Below are 20,806 nucleotides of genomic sequence, written 5' to 3' on the forward strand. Positions count from 1 at the left end.
CTGTTAAACAGTAAGGAGAGGCAGAAAGCTGAGGTGATTAAAGTGTACATTAATTTTTATGTGAGGTTGCCAGACTGTGTAGAAAATACGTCCAAAATTGATCTCCACAGTCATTAGCATGGATATTAGAGACTATATTTTCAGTAGCTTTATTTAGTTGGGGATTTTTACGGCTGTTCCACCAGTATTAAACTTGAATAAAACATCATTTTTATTTACAGTACAGTGGCAGAGTAACAACAGGCACTGCAATCCCAGGGAATACAGGGCCGGTCCAGCAGCCGCTGTACCACAGGAAGCTTAGGCCACCTGGGTCTCTGGGACATCCCCAAAAAACACAGTTCGCAACTCCTCCCGCTGTTTAAGAAAGAAAACGGAATTTATTCCCCTTTCCGCCCTGCCGGGGCAGGGCCCGGCCGGAACCTCCCCACACGGCCCCGCCCGCCCAGGGCGCAGCCGCGGCCCCGCCCCGCGGCGCATGCGCAGGAGGTGCGGCCCGTCCCGCGCTCGCTGCCGGTCGCGTCGCAGGTTCCGGGCCGAGCGGGCCCGCAGCGGTGCGTGAGGCGGCTCCGGTTCTGCAGCGGTGCGTGAAGCGGCTCCGGCCCCGCAGCGCCCGCGGCAGCGCCCGAGGGACCGTCCCGGGTGTCACCGGCCGGGAGAGGGAGCCCCGCGGAGCGGCGGCCTCGGGGGTGGGCGGAGACCCCCGGCTGGGGTGTGCACTGGAGGGGCAGCACCCCCGGCCCGGCCGGGCTCGGGGTTGGGTTTCCCTTGGCGGCCTCGCTGCCGCAGCCCCGGGTGCCAGTGAGGGGCACGGCGGGGTTGGCTTTGCCAGGACACGGCCCGAGAGGGATCCGCGGCAGGGTGGGCAGCCGGGTGGTGTGGGGGATCCAACAGCCACAAGAAGAATAATTTTGTTTATTTATTTTATTTTACTGTGTTTTGTGTGGTATATTTGTATATCTCTGGGTAGGTCCCAGGGGTGTCCTGGCGTGGTGGCTGCGGTGAGACGCCCCTGGTGTGCTTGAGGGCCTTGCAGGGCTCAACCTTTCTCTCGTTTGCAGGGCAAGGATGAGTCTGTTCGGGTCAACGTCGGGGTTCGGTACCGGAGGTACCAGCATGTTTGGCAGCACGACAGCGGATAACCACAACCCGATGAAGGTACGTGTGTCAGCACCCTGTGCTGCTGTGCGTGTTAATTTGTCACAGCAGGACCTACAAACTTATTCTGTAAAAGTAATAAGAGCTCAGTTCACAGTTTTCAAAAGTTGTTCTGTCTCCTGTCCTTTATAGGATATTGAAGTAACATCTCCACCTGATGACAGCATATCTTGTTTAGCATTTAGTCCACCAACGCTGCCGGGTAATTTCCTCATTGCAGGATCATGGGCAAATGATGTAAGTATTCTCAGTTAGACATGCAGATGAATAAAGTGCCTAAATTGCAAAATGGGATCCAAAAACCTTGTGCAGGGCACCTGAAAGCCTAACTTGAAGAACTGCAAAATTTATGTCTGGTACCAAGGCACTAAGTTTTACATAGTCAATAAATCATCCACTTTGACAGCGCAAACCCAGGAAGATTAAGTTATTGATTAAGTTATCATAACAGGTTTTTCTGGTTTGAAGGATGAGATCCCAGCTGGATCAGGCAGGCAGGGAGGGAAGATGAATATGGGCGAGTTTTCTAACCGTTGTGTTTTGCCCAGCTGAGGGTTAAGGGTTCTTCAGGACAGTGTGGTGAGGGCTACAGGTTTGCAAGGTACTCTTGAGGTGGAACTGAAGTTGTGGGGTTGAGTTTTGGCTCTGCAGGTGAAAGGAACACAAGTAGAATAAATAAGGTTTCACTAGTTCTGAAAAAACCCTGACTTCGGTATTTTTAACCATACTTTTTGTTGGATAAACTGAGGCTGGGGTCTTCATGACAAGTCTTTTCACGTTCCTGTTAATATGGTTTATCTGCATTGGTTTCTCCTGTTACAGGTGCGCTGCTGGGAAGTTCAGGATAACGGACAGACAATTCCAAAGGCTCAACAGATGCACACAGGGCCTGTACTAGATGCCTGCTGGAGTGATGTATGTTGTTATTTAACAACAAATGCTCATTTTTTTACCAAAAGTCTAAATAAATTGGTGTATGGTTTGCAGGCAGATGAGTGCCACATGTAGCTGCAGCCCAGGGTTATTGCATGGATTTAAATTGCTATTGTTGTGTGCTAAGTGTGTCCTAGTGGGATGGGCTGGCATGGATGTAAGAAGGCTAAAATGAGTTTAAAAGTTAGGAGTGTATTAAAAGCTAGATTAAACTAGTACTGTTTGTTCTTTATGACACAGTCATAAATAATTTTGTGTTTGTTTCTTCTTTGTCTGACAATCCCTGTGCATGTTACATTGATGTTACACTGTTATTAGAAGAAAGTAAGACTTGACAGTTTTTCTTTAGAGGCAGTTAATCTCCTAGTTTTGTTTTTTTTTAGGATGGGAGTAAAGTATTTACTGCTTCCTGTGATAAAACTGCCAAAATGTGGGATCTCAACAGTAATCAAGCAATTCAGATTGCACAAGTAAGTAAAGCCCAAAGAACTAAATGGGTTTTTTTCTCTTTTTTTTTAAAAAAAAGCTATCTTTCTAATTTTTATATGCAGTGAACTGCACCTGAACAGGTGATCAAAGGGATTTAAAAACCCTGTGGGCCTGTTTCCTCTGTTTTACCTAAGAGAGCTCTTGTCACTGCTGCAGTGATCTCATAAAGTCACCCTGCTGCATTACCAGGGAAAAAAATTCTAAAAAGTAATTCAGTTTACTTCACAAATACCAACGTTCTACTGCAACAATAACAGAATTACAATTTACATTCTCAAATTAGGAGTTAGTGTCTGTTTGTAGAGTACTTAATTATGGTGACTAGAATTAGTTACCAGTTATAATTTAAGAAGAGATAGTTTCATTAATGATTGCTTCTTGCACGTGTGTTTGTCCTTTCTTTCTTCAGCATGATGCTCCTGTGAAGACTATCCATTGGATCAAAGCACCAAATTACAGCTGTGTGATGACAGGAAGCTGGGATAAAACTTTGAAGGTATAATTTTTTTTTACCTGGACAAATGCACAGAAAGTGTGCTAGTAATTTGTATATGAAAATATTTATGTGAAGTGAAAATATTTTATTATGCTCTAAGAATTAATGGAATAGGCTCACTTCATAGAGAGTTGCACTATTGTGACTATAACTAGAATTAAACAGTTACATTTTCGCTCATGCAGTAATTTTAAGTGTATCCTGAGCTCCAAGTGTAAGTTTGTTTATTTCTCTGTTCCCATCAGTTCTGGGATACCCGTTCACCAACTCCCATGATGACACTGCAGCTCCCTGAAAGATGCTACTGTGCAGATGTGGTAAGTCAGGATATGTGGTAAACTGGTGCCAGCTGGATAACTGGGAGTAGGAATAAGTTCTGGGGCCTTCTGTAGGACAGGAGTTGAATGCTGTTAGTGCTTGATGTCTGTGTGATTGTAGTACTAGAATATAATCTGATCTTCTTGATCAGGCCCTGCAAAATAGGGATTTTCATCATACAAAACACACTTGGTGTCCTTTAACATCACAAAAATCAGCATGAGGACTGAGCTACCCTTAGTTCTGGACAACTTTTTAAACCACTATTGCACTTCCCACTGGAGGAATCAGCCCATAATTAGAAGATGTTTGGTGTGTTTAATTTCTCAGTGGCAGGGAAAAACTGACTTGTGTTTGAAGATATATGGATAAATTAACTTTTTTCTTCATCTGCTTCCTATTTCCCTCCCTCTCAATCCTTTTAAGTTCTTCAGGGTGTTCTGCCACGCAGTTGACACAAGTGTCTCTCTTACAACCTGTTTTACAACCTTATCCAGGTTCATCCTATGGCAGCTGTGGCCACTGCAGAAAGGGGTTTGATAGTTTATCAGCTAGAGAACCAACCATCTGAATTTAGAAGAATAGAATCTCCTCTGAAACACCAGGTAAATAAGAATATTTGTATTTATACAGGTCATTGAAATTCTGGGCTTGACATTTTTTGTAAAAACATGCAGTGTTTCAAAACCAAGTTATCTTAGCATGGCAGTGGCCTGATTTACCATTGATCTGCTGCTGATCTTCGCAAGGATTTAGAAATTTAAATACTGTTGCCCAAATTCTCAACAGAATTTGAGCTATCTCTTGTCCTTGCTAGTGGTTTTGCTTTACTTTTGCATTGATGACTTTGAACTTTTGTGTCCCTGTGGAAAAGATGTCTCTGTCTAAAACTCCTTTGTATCTTTCTCAAATTCAGCATCGCTGTGTTGCTATTTTCAAAGACAAAGTGAACAAACCAACAGGATTTGCCCTTGGAAGTATTGAAGGCAGAGTAGCTATTCATTATATCAATCCCCCAAACCCGTAAGTATTCAATAATAAAACATCCTCTCTTTATTGCTCAGTTCACAGTGATGAAAATAAAAAGCCTTTTTTTTTTTTTTTTTAATTTTTTTAATTTCCAGTGCAAAAGATAATTTCACTTTTAAATGTCATCGCTCCAATGGAACAAACACATCAGCACCTCAGGACATCTATGCTGTGAGTATCCAACATATACACACTGTACACTCCTAATGTAAAATTGGCTCTGATTTGTTTATTCTTCTTGACCTTTCATCTTGCCTGACGCTGTCTTAGACACATTTAAAGACCTGTCATAGTCATTCTTTAAGAGAAAAGGCAAATTTTTATACTTCCAATAAAACAAACACTAAATCAGCCTTTCATTGAATCTGCTTGTCAACAAGTAGAGTTGATGCTTGTTAATATTGCAGGTATTGAAACAATAGTTGTGTAATGGCATTATTCATTGAATTATCAGATACTAGGCCAAAAAGATGGGGGTTTTCTTGTTGCTTTCGTGGTTTTTCTTTGGTTGTTTTTGGGGTTTCTTTCTCAAAAAAATATTAAAAAATTAAGAGCCATATTTAGTTGAAATTTAGTGCATTTACTCTTGTAGACTTCAGCACATCTTCTGTGAGTGTTGCCATCACCTGTTGCTATGTGTGTGTTTGACATGGTGTTCTGGATGGTTCTGCAGGTTAATGGGATTGCATTCCACCCTGTCCATGGTACTCTGGCCACAGTAGGGTCTGATGGGAGGTTCAGCTTTTGGGATAAAGATGCACGGACAAAGCTAAAAACCTCAGAGCAGCTGGACCAGCCAATATCTGCCTGTTGTTTCAACCACAATGGCAATATATTTGCTTATGCTTCCAGCTATGATTGGTCAAAGGTAAGAAGGATTTAGTCTCATGTTCATACTTTCAGTTGACAGCTAAGACTCTTCTTCTGATGCTTTTGCTGTTTTTTCATAACACATTTCCCATAAGATGAATCTTTCTGACTTCTAAGAGAGCTTATAGTGGCCATTTTGGCCACCTGATGAAGTTTAACATTGAAGCTGTGAGTTTGTGGTGATTCAGCTGGACAAGATTGCTAAACGATGCTGGTTTACAAATGTGGATGAGCAAAATGTAAATCCTCTGATTCAGAGGTTGCTATGGTTGCTCACACATGTTGTGCCGTGGGCAGTGTCACAGGGCAGTGTGGCACCCTAACAGCTTCCCACAGAGCTTGTGAAATGCACATCTCTGCTGCTTGTGCAGGGAAGAAAGCTGTGACTGTGATTATAAACACTCATCCCAGTGTTTGAATGCTCTGTATTAAATTTTCACTGCCACTTGGTGAGGCTTTTGATGGTGCTTATTTATGCATTTCTCTTCCACACTTAACAATACAGATCAGCAGAACCACAGCAAGCCATAATCTGTGGAAAATCAATACTTCCTAATATCTTGAGGGAGGGCAGCAAGCTTGAAATTCCTAACCAATTTTCATGGTGCTTGGTGGATAATGTTCCCTGTGGTTTTGAGTGAAATGAATGCAGAAATCACATAGATTAACTCAGTTGCATGCCACAGACAGCTGCATTTTAATTCACTGCAAAGTATTTAGTCCTCTGCCCACATTAAAATATTTGTTGGTGCCAGGGCAGATGAATTCTTCAGTTCTGATGCTTGGGTAGACTGCAGTGGCACCTTTCAGATCTGTAAACCACTATTAAGTAGTAAAATCAGTTGGTGCTAAGTACTAACCTTCCTTTCCAGAACCATTTCTTGTCTGTAGCGTTGGTAATTTCCAACCAGCATGTTGGACTTCAGGAGCTTCATTAGTGTTTACTCTCCCTGATTTGGATACTTGGGTATTAATTTGGTAATGTGTATGCAAATGATATGCAAAACAGGACATTTGCATATGCAACTGGGGAACAGAAAACTCTGCAGTTGCCTGTAGAACTTGGGTTTCACTTTAAAAAAATTGTGACTCTATGTCATTTAAAAGATAGGAAATATAAAGTGAATCTGGGTGGCCATTAAAGGTTTAGTTTTTTCTCTGCCTTGAATGACATTTAAAAGAAATCGTATTGGGTTCTTTTAGGCTGCATCTCTAAAGTAGAACTTAGAGATATGTGATTATACTTTTAATTAAAAATATTTTATACTTAAAAAATGGATAAAAGTCTCTTAAATTTTACTTTATATATACAGTTTTTGTAATTGCTTGTTCAAGTAAGCTGTTTCTAATTCACCAGTGTGATCCAATATCTGGTCTTAAAGGCTTTAAGATTAAATCTTAATAAACCAAACTAATGGAATAGTCATATTCTTACATTTTAAGTAATGCTGGTATTTTTTTCTTTGAAGACAGTAAATGTATATTATTTTTGTCTTTAGGGTCATGAATTCTATAATCCACAGAAGAAAAACTACATTTTTCTGCGAAATGCAGCAGAAGAGCTGAAGCCCAGGAATAAGAAGTAGTGAGTCTGACTCGAACTCCTCTACTTGTTCTGCCCTTCCTGCCTCTGCTCTTCTGCCATTTGTGCCCTGTTGCACCATGGTTCAGTCAACTTTGGATCACAAACATTTAGCAGGAACTGTAGAAATTACACTAAATGTGTTCTGACTTGCTGGAGAACATTTTCCAAATTGGATACTCTGATGTGTATAAGAAAGAGAGGCTCCTATTGACATGACTTAACCACTCTCTGTTCCACAGCAATAAGGAAATTGCAGCAAAATCGACATCTGGGGTAGATATTCCTGCTTTGAAGTGCAACCATTTGTATCTCTGGATTTATTTTGTTATTATTACATTAAAATATGTTAATTATAATAGTTCTGGAGAAGTTGTATAAATACTGTATTTTTTGTAAGTACTTGGAGAGTCACCAGTAATTCTTCTCAAAGGAGGCTTGTTTTTTTCTTATTAATAATTCAGGGGTTCTTTCATTGCTTTCTGGTTTTTGAAATGGAAGCATTGTCTGCTGTATGCCAGGAAGAAATGCCTTGCAAATAGTTTTCCCTCCTTTTTTAGATGACTGGGAAGGTATGTAAGGGGCCAAGAGCAGTGACAGAAACTCAAGATGGAAGATGGGCCCAGTGCAAACTTGAGATTTTTCTGACACTCCTGCAGTGACCATGACTTCTGAGCAAACTGCATTTTCTAGTTCATAGGAAAAATTGCAGTGGTGCCAAGTGGTGAAACAGCTCAGAGTTCAGGAACATCAGCAAACCTTTAAAGGTTGTATTCATGACCAAACCAATGTGTGCAGAATCCCTTTGACCTAAACTTCTTTGAAGCTGATACCTTTTAGGGTTTTAAGTTGAGTATTTTACATCTCTCTCAACATGGTTTTGTCATGTAACAGGGTGTTCAGGACTGAAGAAAATGCTCATTTTTGTATTAATTAGAAAGTAGTTCTGGGGAGCTTCATCCTGATCAAAAATGCTGTGAAACAAAATGAGTGGGTCTCTTTCTGACTTGAATCTACCACTGTTTACTTTTAACTAGCCAGTTGTATACATGCCAAAGTTTTCTTTTTTGGAAGTGAATGCTTATTATTCCTGTCTAACTCTTATTTGTTTGATAATGACTGAATAAAAAGGGGATGGGGGGAGCATGTATAGAATTACATGGCATATTGTACAAGTTCTCTGTAAAACTGTTATGGTTTAATGCTGATGGTTACGGATTCATGCTACATTTCAAATAAAATTTTTACTAAATGCTTTTTTATATTCAGAAGTTCTGTTACAATAATGTGGGCAAGGCAATGTGCTTCACATTTGAAAGCATCTTCTTGGCCTTTCACTGGAATTCAGGGACATTTGCTGAAAAGTCAGGTCCTTTTCCTTCAGTTGCTTGAGCTGAGAATCCAATGCGTTTTCCAGCTTCTATTCCACTATGAATGATTCCCGTGGGTTTGTCTCAAAGAATTGGGAGAACTGCTGTGAAAGGCATTTTGTTTTGTGAGATGAATCAAGTTCATTGCTGTTTCAGCAGCCAAACACCTGACAATGTGAGTACCAATGAATCAGGCTCTTCAAACTCTCTGCAGCCCACTGTCTTTTCGCTCCAGACTCCTCTTCCCTGTGTTTATCAGTTTTTCCTGGATGGCTGTTTCTTGTTTGGTATAGAGGAAAATCCTTTAAATATGCTCTGCTTTGTTGAGGGGTTATCTTTTTTATTTCTCAACATAAGTTGTTTTTTTTTTTCCTGCTACTTCTATGTTTTGCATAGTTTTAGATTTCACATTCATGCACAATTTGTTTTCATTAAGGTAGGAAAGAGTTCTCAGGACTTATATCAGTAGCTGGTCATTTGCTCAAACATTTCTTTGGTTTGTCTTGATTTTTTTCCTTAAGGTTGTGATTGTTATGCAGCAATCTTTGGTTGTTAACACATTTTTCCAGACTTCCCAGTTAGCTGAATGCCACCAAGCAACTGCAGGCTCAAGATTAGGTGTATGTGATCACTGAAGTGTGCAGAACTCCCACTGTGTAAACAGGGAAGAGTGGAATGTGTCATTGTTTCGTGCTGTAAAAAAAATCTCATTTTGTTTAAATACCTAACAATGTGAATGAGTGAGAGAAAATGGATGAGTTCAGCAGGTACATTCCTCTGGATCCAGTGGAGCTGCACCCACTTCAGTGGCCACTGAGGCCAGCACTGGTGAGTCTTGTTTCATAACACATTATGTGTTAACATGTTGAGTACTTACTCTGCTGGACTGAATTTCTTTGTCAGTGAGGCTTCAGAATTATTTAGTCATCACTTGCTACTTGTTCAGACTAATTTTAGAAGGACATAGTTTCCATTATGTTGCTGTGCACATTAGATGTGCTCAGCTGGGAAGAGAGGCTTTGAACTGAATTGTTTTCCATTACCCAAGTTAAGAGAACACATTGGCAATTCGCTCTTCCCTGAAACTATTGTGAGGTTCTGTTGTAAAGTACACACAGCTCTATCCCTTCAAGCATCAAAAATGAGAGTTTATTCACACCCTTTAAAGTGTTAGTGCATTTCTGGAAATGTATTAACTTGCTATTCTATGGCAGTTACCTGTCCAAAAAATCTGAGTGAAAAATGTAAGATTCTAACATGCACCCAAAGCTAGCCATAGGAATGCTTGATTTATAAAATAACTTCTTTAGTTTTCTGAAAGTTTGCTGACGATGTGTTTTATTGCAGGAAAATAATCTTTGGCATAAAGAGCAGCCCAGTTAAAAGAGCATTTTACAACATTTTCAGATGAGTTTCCTGCTGCTGCTCTCACATGTCAGTGGTTTTGCACATTGGTTTAATGAAATGTATTTCAGAAAACTAAATAATTGGCAAAGTTTGTCTGCTAAAGCCTTTCACAGATGAAACACGACATGTTTGCACAATGGCAGGCAGGCAGAGTATTGATTTACCATCTGCCACAGGAAATGCAATCCTGAATTGGTGAGTACTCTGGTTTAGCTCCTAGGCCAGAAAAACTGGTCACTGAGTTGTTCTGCAGAGAGGTGTGGATTTGAGATGGAGGTGGGATTAGGTGCACATGGAATATTTCAATAAAACTATTGCTTTGGCCTGGCTCAGTTTAACGTGAAGAGGTGCTGTTTGCAGATGAGGTGTCTGGGCAGCTGCCCACGATAAGGAATTGTGTCGGGTCACTGTCACGAGGTTTTACACTATCCGGCCTTTGAAATGATAGAAACTACTGATTTCCAATTTGTTTGCTTTTCACAGAGATGAACCTTAACCAGAGTTAAATTAAATGGCTCCTAATTTTTAAGTCTCCAGATTGGCTAAGTGCCACTTGCAGTCATTTGTGTAAGACTAATTTATTTCAAAACACCGGTGCAGATTCACCGTGTAAAGCATTTCCCCTGGGTTATTCAGCTTCACCTGCCAGGTGATCATCATCATGTGGAGCTGCAGCACACCATAACGACAGGAACAGATCCAGAAGAGGAACAATTCCCCAGTGACTTTGTGTGCTGCAGGATGCACAGGATGCTGCGGTTTGAAGCTGTTGCTGTAACGCTGCTGTGGTGCCAGGCGATGGCAGTGCTGATGGCTCCCTGCACGCCTGGGGCTCTGCACGCAGCTCCAGTGCTGCTGGAATACAAGGCGCAGTTATTTGTAAAAGTTATCCCAAAATACTCAGAAGAAGATGGAAATCATTTCTATTTTTTGAGTTTTTCGGGCATGTACCTGGTATCCATAAACATAAAGCAAGATTTTAGAGCTTGTTTTTAACTATGCTGTTCTCTTTTAGCTGCTCAGAGAGACATCTGACCAAGCAGGTCGTGTATTTGTTCCCCTTTTCTCACTATCAGGCCCTGAAGATCCTCTGAACAAAGTCACCCAAGCATGTTTCTTGATATGATAAACCATATATTAAGATCCTCAGGCCTGCAGAAGGTCCAGGCTATTAAGAAATTATGAATTCTGTATTGTGCTATTTACAGATTGTACAATATTGATGCTACTTGTAGAAATCATGTGCCATACTAATCATAAATTCTGTGCTATGCTAATCAGAATATCCTGCTGAGAAAACCTTGATTGTAACTACAGTTTAGTGCTGTCCTTATTCTGCCAAAGACCCCTAAAAGAACCCATCTGTCCCCTTAGTGTCAAGTGTAACAGGTGTAATTCAAAAGGAAAAATCCCAGTAATATTTGCACTGACAGATTGTTGTCTTTGCACACCCCAGGCTGTGAGTTGGAGTTGGTACAACTGTTATTTCATCCTGCAGCTGGAGTTGAGACAGCTGGAAGCCATCTATTTGCATTTCCAGGTAAGTTTAGGTTTATATACAGCAGGGCAGGGCCCATCCTGCTCTCAGCAACAGGACAGCCATTCCATGAGAGGAAACTGCTGCTGTTCTTCCCTTGTCCAGTCAGAATAAATGGAGCAGCAGCAGCTGGCTGGCTGTGGTGCTTTCAGCAGACATGCTGGGACTGCCACTGTGTTCCTGTGCACGTGGAGCAGCCTGTGCTCCCAAGAGTCTGCAGCAGGGAACGAGCCCTTGAGAGCAGAGCCTCTGGAGTGGCACACCGGGACATCAGCTACAGGCAGGGTGAGCTGAGAGTGGCAGTGACTGCACAGCCCCAGGCAGATGCAGAACAAGGGGGGGGTCAGGCTGGTGCCAGTTTGATCTCACTCCTTCCTTGGGGGCAAAGCAAACTTCCAGGTGTTTGCACCATTTACCTGCTTCTGAAATGGGGATGGTGCTACGCTTGGTCAAAGCAATTCACATTTTTGGTTGTAAGGTAATGTGAGACTGGGACAGCACCACAAAGGGGACCATGTGGACACTTGTGCATGGACAGAATAATTCCAAATGTTTGTGTTGCATCAGTTCTGCAAATGCTTTTTGTTACAGTGCATAAAAGATACAATACCTGCCAGCATTAGTTTTGTAAAGAGAGACCGTTTTCTTCTGTTGACTAATTATCCAGTGAATATATTCAGTTTGAGGGGACACTTCAATAATTTAGCAGGCATGTGCCAGGTAATATAGGAGCTTTTGTCTTACTGGTGGCACAGATCTTGAATTGTGTGTAACCCAATCCCTGGCTTTATGTATTCAAGGAAGTCTTTGGTGTATAGCTGCTGTATCAAGTGCCACTGAAAAGCAGGCCTAGATAAGAGATTAAGGTAATGCTCTTCCCTGGGCACAGGGAAAGTTTACCCTTTGCTGCCCAGAGTGTCTTTTGCAGGCAGGAGCTGCTTTATATGTGAGGGGTGTGGATATGCTGAGATCCAGCAATGAGTTTATTGTAGGAACAGAAAAATGCTGCAAACTGCATGTTAAATACTCAGGTCAGCTAAGCCTGTCCTTGGGGGTGTATTAACAAATGCTTTGCAGTTTGATAGGAAATGCTTTCTGTCATTAATGTTTTTTAAATGCAGATTGTTGATTTGCTGGACCAGACAAGGGGAGGGATAATGTTCAGTTCCTGGGAACACTCTGAAATAAAACTGGAGTAATGGATTTTCTTCAACCCTTCCCAAGGTACTTCCTCACAGCTGTGCCATCTTCCAGAAAGGTGGAAGCTCAAATGTCCTTTTCTGACCCACTGCAAACTGGTTCAGTCACCTCCCTTTCCATGCCTATAAAATACATCTCACTACTGATCTACAGCAAAGGGAGATACATTTTGTTTAGAATATGCCACGATTAATGCACTCAGTAACAGGCAGAGATAATGCAGTGGCTCAAACTATTCTCAAATGACTAAATTTGAGTTCAAATACAATCTTTACAACCTTTTCTTCTTTGGAAGGACAGCTGTCTGCCATGCTCCTGCTGTAACAGTGGGATTTATATGGAGTCAGGTGTCACTTAGTGACAGGTAATTGTTTTCTGCAGATACCTGACTCTTTTCCTTGGAGGTCTCCCTTTCCTAAGTAATGTTCATTTCTACTCTGCAGCAGCAGGGTTGCAGACAGCAGTTGGTTGTTTAGGCATTAATGTTTAATTTATGGAACAGTATCTATATAATTGTAAAAAATAACGTCTACATTTGTGGAACATTGTCAGACTTCAAACACGAGTATGTAGCATTTCTGAAACGCTTTCACTGGGCTGAAACAGCTTTTCAAAAAACCACAGAAAGATGGCAAATGTCTATTTAAAGAGAACAGCTTAGCAAAACCTTGTCATTGAACCCTTCCAGCTTTTGTTCAGCCACTGGCTGCGTGATGCAGCTGGAGTCATTCTGCAGTGCTGACCTGTGTTTGTCACAATGGCTGAGCTCATCCAGCTCATCATCTGAGCCCCTCTCTTTGGTGGCCCTGCAAACAGCAGCAGGGAGATGAGAGAGAGGATTATTAAACTCTGGAAACTATTCTTCATGTGGCTTGGCCCAGGGTAACATTTCTCACTAGTGACCTACTTGCTACTGCCTTGCTCTTAACATCCTTAAGGATGGTGCTGTCCCAGCCACACCTCTGGTAAGGAAACAACAGTGTTTTTTTCGCCTTGTAGGCTGATGAAAATGTCCTTTGAGGTAAGACTGGCCCTGGCACCCCCAGGCTAGCAAAAGGAAAACCATAGTCCAAGCAGCAGAATGGATTTCCTGATTTAGTACTGATCCATGTACTTCATATGAGCTTGACTCCAAAATACAGATCAGCTGACAGCCTTTGTGTCCTCCTGAGAATGCATGTAAAGCCTGCCCTCCTGTCTTGCACCTTCCTCTGTGTGCTTCCCCACTAACTAGAGGCATGATGGGCACCAATTGGACCACAAGGTTTAGCAGGCAGTGGCCTGCCTTTGTTTCACTTGCCCTGTTCAGCTGATGTCACTGTCCTGTGGCAATGTTGGGGACAGAGTGTTGCTGGTGACTGCCTGTCGAGCTGTTGATGGCTCTTCCTCATCAGGAATCACTGCTCCAGCAGATTGGATGTGGATGTTGGACTGTCAGGAGCTGGGTGGCATTGCCCAAGAGAGCTTTGACCCCTCCAGTCAGTGATTGTGCTGCCCTGCTTGGGCACCCTCATAACTGATTCATTTTGGAAAAGGCCCATTTTGGACATTTTGATACCATGTAGAAGCTGGGATCATCCTGCCCAGATTTCAGTGCAGGTAACTCTGTTTTTCTTTTTAAATACCTTTCCAGGCTCCATGGATAAAGCTTCTGTATCCAGTGCTGGTACGTTGGTTTGTTGTCTTGACATTCCATTTGTGTTTATATCCTGTTCAGAGCCACTGCAACGAACCTTTGCTGCCCTGTGTTTAAATAGAGTAGACATGGTAACTGGAAGGCTCTAAGAGTTTCAAACAAACCTTTAAGGAAGGTTAACTGCCATGCTAATATTTTTTTTCTTTTTGTGTATGTTCTTCTGCACCTGGCCAGGTTCATTGTGGGCATTAAATACCTTCTAAAAGTATCACACCTGGAAAAGTGATATCAGAGTAGATGGATTATTTATCTCATTGGATGTGATGTGACAGAAGAGTCTGGATTGGTGAGGACTAAAATACAGCAACCTGGAGAAAAGGACCAAGGGGGGGATCCATGGCTGAGACCTGGGTGTGCTCACCTGTGAGATGGGGGATAGAAATTGGGTCTGCCCCAACGCTATGGATGTGTTCCAGCTCGGGGCTCACTTGTCTTTTGCTGTTAAGAATATCTCTTGTGTCCATACAGCTGTGCTCTGCATCCCAGAGCTGAGACATCTTGTTTAATGTTCTTCTGTGTCCTGACTATTCCCTGGTTGGAGAGGGTGGACAGTTCCTGCTCAGTTTGTGCTACCAGTGTCACGTGCACTCCCATGAAAAGGTCATGAGATGTGGCCCTGGCAGCTTTGGCAGAGATTGTTAGAAGCCTTCTGGCGTTTTCTTTTTTTGAATCAGAAAATACCACTTAGTTTTAACATAACTCCACAAATATTTGGAAAAAAAAAATATTAGTGCCATTTCAAAAGGCTTTACTTTTTCTGCTTCCTTCCTTTAAAGAACATTAAATGACTTCTTGTTCATTTTAAAATGTAGTTTTATGGTTTTCAGACTTTGAAAGAATGAAGTTACAATTAATATTTTCCCAAAGTACAACATAAAATTGAAATAGCAAAAATATTTGTTTAACTATTTTGAGATGTAGTTTGCATGTTTGACTCAAATGGAATGTTTTTTTCTAAAAAACTTTTTGAGGGAGGAAAACCCTCCTGATAATTAAATCTCAGCCTGAGAGAGATAGGACAATATTTCCATTAAAGAGAGACAGAGTTTCTGTGCAGGAATTCAGGAAAGGAACAGTATCTTCATTGGAGGTTGTGTTTAGCAGGTGAAAAGTGGTTTCATCTCCTTATCCTTCTCTCCCTTTTCCCTGTGCCCTGCCTTGCAGATCTGGGGATACCTGAGCCAGGTCCTGAAGAGACTCTCCCTCCATGACATCACCAAAGGCAAACTTGAAGAAATGGGCAATATTTTGGCCTATATATTTAATATTCTGCTGAGATGTAGATGCTGTGATAGCAGGAAAATGTTTTCTGGATCTGTCTTACAGCTCCTGTTCCCCAGTGCTTAGTGCCAGTGGAGGAGCTGTGGTAGAAAATCTGGAGAGAAACTTCTGTCCCAGAAAGCACCACGAGCTGTGTGCTTTGTCCTGTTCCTTTTCTGCTTCTAACCCTTCATCATCCCTTTCCTGCCTTCTATGAAGTAAAGAAGAAACTAAGATCAGCTAGTGAAGGATTTCCTGGATTTGTTGCATAATTTAGTTGCAATATGAACATCTGCACTCTTCATTAGTCATTCACTAAGAGGTCAAATAGAGATCATCCCCGAGGTGACAGGAAAGGCAAGGGTTACCACTGCTCTAGGCCAAGACATTACAATACTGATGATGACAAAACTATTTGGCAGGGTTGCCAACAATGCCAAAAAACAAGCCACCATCCTAATCAAGGGCAGTATTTTGATTGTTCAGAAAGCCAGCCCAGCTCCCTGCTGTCACACTGTGACAATCCCCAGCCCAGTGTCATTCCAGCTCCCCAGAGTGCTCTGCCAGCACTGGGAGAGTCTGCACACACAGCTCCCAGGAGCTGTACCTGGATAAACAGTGAACTGGAGATGGTGGAGGAGAAATTCCCCAAGGGCTGAGTAAAAAGCACCAAGAAATGGAGGTGTGACCACTCAGGGTGGCTGCAGCACATCTTGACCACTGAAGGAACACCACCACGGGGTCCACTGAAGCAGCTTTCCTTGCTCACCTGATGTTTCCAGGTCCCAAACAGGTGCTTCATCCTCCCCCTGACACACGTGACTGGCACAAGGGCGTGTGGAAGGAAAAGTGCCAGGCTGTGCTCTGAGAAACTCCTGGGAAACACTGATGCTGGCACAAAGAGCAAAGCACAAGGTTCCTGAATATTAGACATTGTCCCTGCTGGCAGTTGCAGAGATATGAGCAATGTGATGGCACAGTTTCCTTGGCCATACTTAATGCCTTTATTTTCATCTAGACTTATATCCAAGGCTTGAAGTGCACTTCCGGTGGCAAGATCCTCCAAGCAGTTATGAGCTCTGCAATGTCTCCTCCAAGCCTCTTCTTCAGGAATCTTGTTTGCAATTACCATGATTCTGTTTGTCCTTTGTCATGGCACAGATATGCAATTTTTGTTTTGTGAGGGCAGGAAAGTTTGAGGAAGTAGAGTTAGATTTTTAATGACATTTGCTTTAGAAAGGAAGGCACTCTAACATGTGCTTGTGGTCCAGAAGAATTGAGTGAAGTGTTCCATTTGTTGTTCTCTCACTCCCAGAGTTACCAATATCCATACCTATATGTTTTTTTAATGCAGGTTGCTGTAACATTAAGCCAGATCACTCTAGATGCCCACTAGAGCTGATGGTCTGCTTGTGTGTCACCAGTGTAGCCAGCAAAAGGAAACAGAGTTCACTCAGCATCCCCATTTCTGGAATATTCAGAAGAGGAAATAGTCCTATTGGAAGATTCCTACAGAAACCAAAGCCAAAAGGCAGCCCTGATTTGGAACCTCTGCTAGATTACTTTGTTACAAGTGGCCCAAAGAAGAATGATTTTCATTCTTCAATTCTTGTTGCAGCAGCAGCTCTGGGTTAAGCAGTGGTTATGGTGTGCTCAGGGCACCAACCCAGAAAATCTGACACAGAGGGCCCAGATGCAGAATTTCCTGCGATAACCTAAACCAAATGCCACTGAGTGCAGCTCCCCTCAAGATCTCCCCGTTCACAGCCTCGCTGGTGGCCAGCATCCAGACTGAGCATTAGTAAAACCAACAAACCAAACAGTTCCCACAGTAAGTCCCTTGCTCTCCAGTTAACTTATTTAGCTGTGGAGCTTCTGAGGGGGATGTTTCATCTGCTGTTGTTGCAATAAGCGGGTATCCATGGCAAAACCCAAGGGTGCTGCCCTACAGCAATGAAGTCTTGGCTAAGCAGCAGCAGGAACTGAAAAAGGTCAGAGCTCCACAGTAGCTCTGCTCCATTTTAAAAATAAAGCCCATCAGTTTGCTAAGAAGTGAGGCAGGTTCTTCCTGGCTTGCACATCAGACCTGGGGTGTCTCAAATCAGTTTTCCCAAAGACACAGGGGGAGGAAAGGAAAAGGCTCAGACAAGTCTACAAGGAGAGCACCACAAAGCTTCACTGCCAAAGGAGGGACCACAACAGAAGGGACTTTGGGGCTTTGCAGAGGCCAAGGAACAGAGAGCATTTCCCCTGCTGCTCTTTCCACACCTCTGTCCTGTTCTTGTGCTCCCAAAGGTATAACTTCCTGCTATAATTTGTTTTTCATCCTTTAGGCAGGGACCATTTCTATATGGGTCTGTACCTGGATAACCTTGCAGTGCCATCTTCTCTAGATCACCAAACCACTGCACACTGGTGATCTGCAGCTGTTCCATTCCACCTCTTGGATAATGCTGCTGAAGTCCACCAGAAGGAGCCTTTGTGTATCAATTTTGCATAAGCCTCGAGGAATGTATTAACATGTAAGTAAAAACCCAGTGAGTCCTCTTAACTGTGTTGAATTATCATAAAATTAATCTTCCCAATCTGAATGAGAATAGGATGCTCTGGATTTGCAATACAAATCCTGTACATTAAGGGTATGGATGGTTGTACACCCACTGCCAAAGATGACTTTTCTCCCAGCCTCCTCATTGACTGGCCTGTGTAGTTTTATTTTGTAATAACTGCAAAGGACTTAACCTACAATAAAGGATCACCCCTACAATAGTTTATATCAGGTCTGTGTTCTCCTGCTTGCTTGCAGTCTGCTCTTAGGTTTGTGCTGAGAAATATCCTGCCTTCCCCAAAGCAGCTTCGTACTTTGAGATAAGCCTGTCTTTGCAGGAGTTATCTGTGGCCAGAGAAAGTTGAAATATGTACTTCTCAGGTACTCCTATTGTTGCAGTAAACTGGCTCTGCCAAGCTCCTGCAGCTTTGATCTGATGGTTGGATTTCATCTGTAGGTGTTTTGAGGAGGATGAGTGCTTTCCACAAGAATGAGGCAGAAAAAATAAAAGCAAATTAATTAACTTCCATGAAGTTATCCTTACTCACTTTCTCTTCCCTTTCCTACTGTGTTTGTGGTAACAGCTCATTAGAGCCTGTGTTTGCAATAGCTGCACTATTGAAATCTCTCAGGAGATTTCATTTCCCGTCCTGCTTTCCAGGATGTGGCAGAACCGAGGCTGCCTCCCCCAGCCACACCAGCGGTACCGGGGGGTTTGCAGGCAGGTTTAGCCTAAACTCCTTCCTTGCTCTGTTCTGCCAGTAAGAGAACTCCAGTTCCTGCCTCAAGGGAAGAAGAGGAGCTGGGATTTCTCCTTTGAGAGATGTGGAGCTCATGTTTGAAGAAGAAAAAAGCCTGTGCTGCTTTTCCCCCCCTGCTCAGCATAAGCATCGAGAACAGAGATGCTGCTGGTCTCTCTGGAGAACTTTGCCAGCCCTGCCTGCCCTGCAGAGGAGCCAGAGTCTGGTTGGATGATTTGAATCTCTGCCATCATTTGGAGCAGAATGAAGCTCTGTAAAAGGACAGTGACTGAATGCCAACTGGGCTGTCATTAGCTCGGGCAGCGCAGGAAGCAGCTGATGTGCAGTTTGTGGTGGAAGTCATGCAGACAGAAGGGGTGACTCAGGGGTGGAGAGGCCCCAGCCCTGGCTGCAGCCCAACCCCAAAGGTGTATCCCAGGCTTGCTCTTCGGATGGACCAGGGACTCCTTCTGGCTTCACAAGACACAAAGGCCCCATGGACCATCCATTTGCTGTCCATCTTTCAGTGATGCTGGGTGCTGCTGGCCCAGCTCCATCTTTCTTCCACAGTAATCAAAGGAAATGCACCCTAATCTTGAAGTCTGGTGCTTCAGAAGTAAAAAGCTTAATGGCTTTCCTTGGCTTTTTTTTTTTTTTCTCTCTCTCTCTTTTATGAAGCATAGGGTGTTTAGAACTATGGAAGCAGTGCAAGAAAAATATTAATGAATAACTATGGAGTGCAGACATTAATGCATTCCTTTCTCTTGAAATAACTGGCTTTTCTCTGTGGGGTCTGTAACAAAAAAAGTGTCTGCAGAGTCTGAACCTGCTGTATAGAAGCCAAAGTAGATGATGATTTAGAACTTCACTGGCTTTTTTTTTTTTTTCTTTTTCTTTTTTCCTTAAAAATGTTATCTCTGCATTTCTCATGTTGCAAAAATCTCTTTCTCTGAGAAATGGTAAATGTAAGGCACAGGGGCAGTTCTTGAGATTCTGGGTGCAGAAAATTATGAACAAATAATGATTTTTGGGATCCTCTCCCACACCCCAAACTTCAGCTGATACTGGAGAGGAGGAATTAAAGCAATGCAAGCATCCCACCATTGGAGTTCCCCAGTGGTGTTCTGAAGTACCAAGTTAGCTTTTCAGCTTTTGTTTTCCTGCAGTTATGGACCAAGGGCTACCTGCAGCAGCTCTGGGGCTGTGTTACAGTAAATCCTCCCAGGTTTGAATGGCCAGGTCAGGCCAGAAACCTGCAGTCCAGGTCAAAGGCACTGTCACATCACAGCAGGAGCTGCCCATCCTTTCATAGAACAAAATGCAAAAGGAGGCTGGTGGAGAATCGCGATTAGCAGTGGAAATGGGCACGGTGCATCCCTGTCCCCAGAGAGAGGCTGCACAGGTACAGATCCAGGAGGCTTAGGAACCAGCTTGAGAAAGATAATTCTGGACTTCTGTTCACTCCTTGAGCCCCTCCGTGGCTGTTCCTCCTTGGCGATTCGGTTCAACACCACCCCTTCCTCCTGCCTTGGCTTCGACGGTGCCTTTGTCACCCAGCGTGCCACAAAGGCCGCCAGCTGCCGGCTGGCTTTGTCCCCGGGCCAGGGCCCGCCGCAGCGATGGGTGTGCGACAGCGGCGGGACAGCCGCGGGATCTTCGGCGGGCTCGCTCCGGAGCGCTGCCCGTCCCCGCCTGCCCTGCCCGGAGCCACCGGCACCGCGGCGTGTGCCCGAGGGGCAGCGTGTGCGGGGAGGGGCTCGGTACCGGAGGGGCTCGGTGCCGGAGGGGCTCGGTACCGGAGGGGCTCGGTACCGGAGGGGCTCGGTACTGGGGGGGAATGGGTACCCGAGGGGCTCGGTGCCGGAGGGGCTCGGTGCTGGGGGATAATCGGTACCGGAGGGGGCTCGGTACCGGAGGGGCTCGGTGCTCGGGGATAATCGGTACCGGAGGGGCTCGGTGCTGGGGGATAATCGGTACCGGAGGGGCTCGGTACCGGAGGGGCTCGGTGCTGGGGGATAATCGGTACCGGAGGGGCTCGGTGCTGGGGGATAATCGGTACCGGAGGGGCTCGGTGCTGGGGGATAATCGGTACCGGAGGGGCTCGGCGCTGGGGGATAATCGGTACCGGAGGGGGCTCGGTGCTGGGGGATAATCGGTACCGGAGGGGCTCGGT

The 20,806-nt window shown here is 43.7% G+C and overlaps 1 protein-coding gene and 1 long non-coding RNA gene across 9 annotated transcripts; both read left to right on the top strand.

Moving 5' to 3' along the window:
• The first annotated feature begins 409 nt into the window (after window positions 1-409).
• On the top strand, window positions 410-8,137 carry RAE1 (ribonucleic acid export 1). 4 transcript variants are annotated; one of them, XM_086853592.1, is made up of 12 exons: window positions 410-583; window positions 1,062-1,158; window positions 1,291-1,395; window positions 1,981-2,073; window positions 2,475-2,561; window positions 2,990-3,076; window positions 3,322-3,393; window positions 3,892-3,999; window positions 4,311-4,417; window positions 4,519-4,594; window positions 5,097-5,291; window positions 6,793-8,137. In XM_086853592.1, exons 2-12 carry the CDS (start codon window positions 1,069-1,071, stop codon window positions 6,877-6,879), a joined length of 1,107 nt encoding a protein of 368 aa, XP_086709718.1. In that variant the 5' UTR covers window positions 410-583; window positions 1,062-1,068; the 3' UTR covers window positions 6,880-8,137. The 4 variants fall into 4 exon arrangements, with proteins under 4 accessions (XP_086709718.1, XP_086709715.1, XP_086709716.1 ...); XM_086853589.1 differs by having other exon boundaries at window positions 455-554; XM_086853590.1 differs by having other exon boundaries at window positions 499-689.
• A 665-nt stretch (window positions 8,138-8,802) lies between these two features.
• LOC111938016 (uncharacterized) lies at window positions 8,803-19,501 on the top strand. 5 transcript variants are annotated; one of them, XR_015277167.1, is made up of 8 exons: window positions 8,803-9,073; window positions 11,109-11,192; window positions 12,311-12,413; window positions 14,023-14,055; window positions 14,260-14,371; window positions 15,250-17,176; window positions 17,679-17,867; window positions 18,656-19,501. It is a non-coding gene; the product is annotated as an uncharacterized LOC111938016 (long non-coding RNA). The 5 variants fall into 5 exon arrangements; XR_015277169.1 differs by lacking the exon at window positions 14,023-14,055 and having other exon boundaries at window positions 8,840-9,073; XR_015277168.1 differs by lacking the exon at window positions 12,311-12,413 and having other exon boundaries at window positions 8,938-9,073.
• Window positions 19,502-20,806: the final 1,305 nt, after the last annotated feature.

This window comes from Cyanistes caeruleus, chromosome 16 (assembly GCF_971803275.1).
Source record: "Cyanistes caeruleus chromosome 16, bCyaCae1.hap1.1, whole genome shotgun sequence".
In the NCBI taxonomy this organism is placed as follows: Eukaryota; Metazoa; Chordata; class Aves; order Passeriformes; family Paridae; genus Cyanistes; species Cyanistes caeruleus.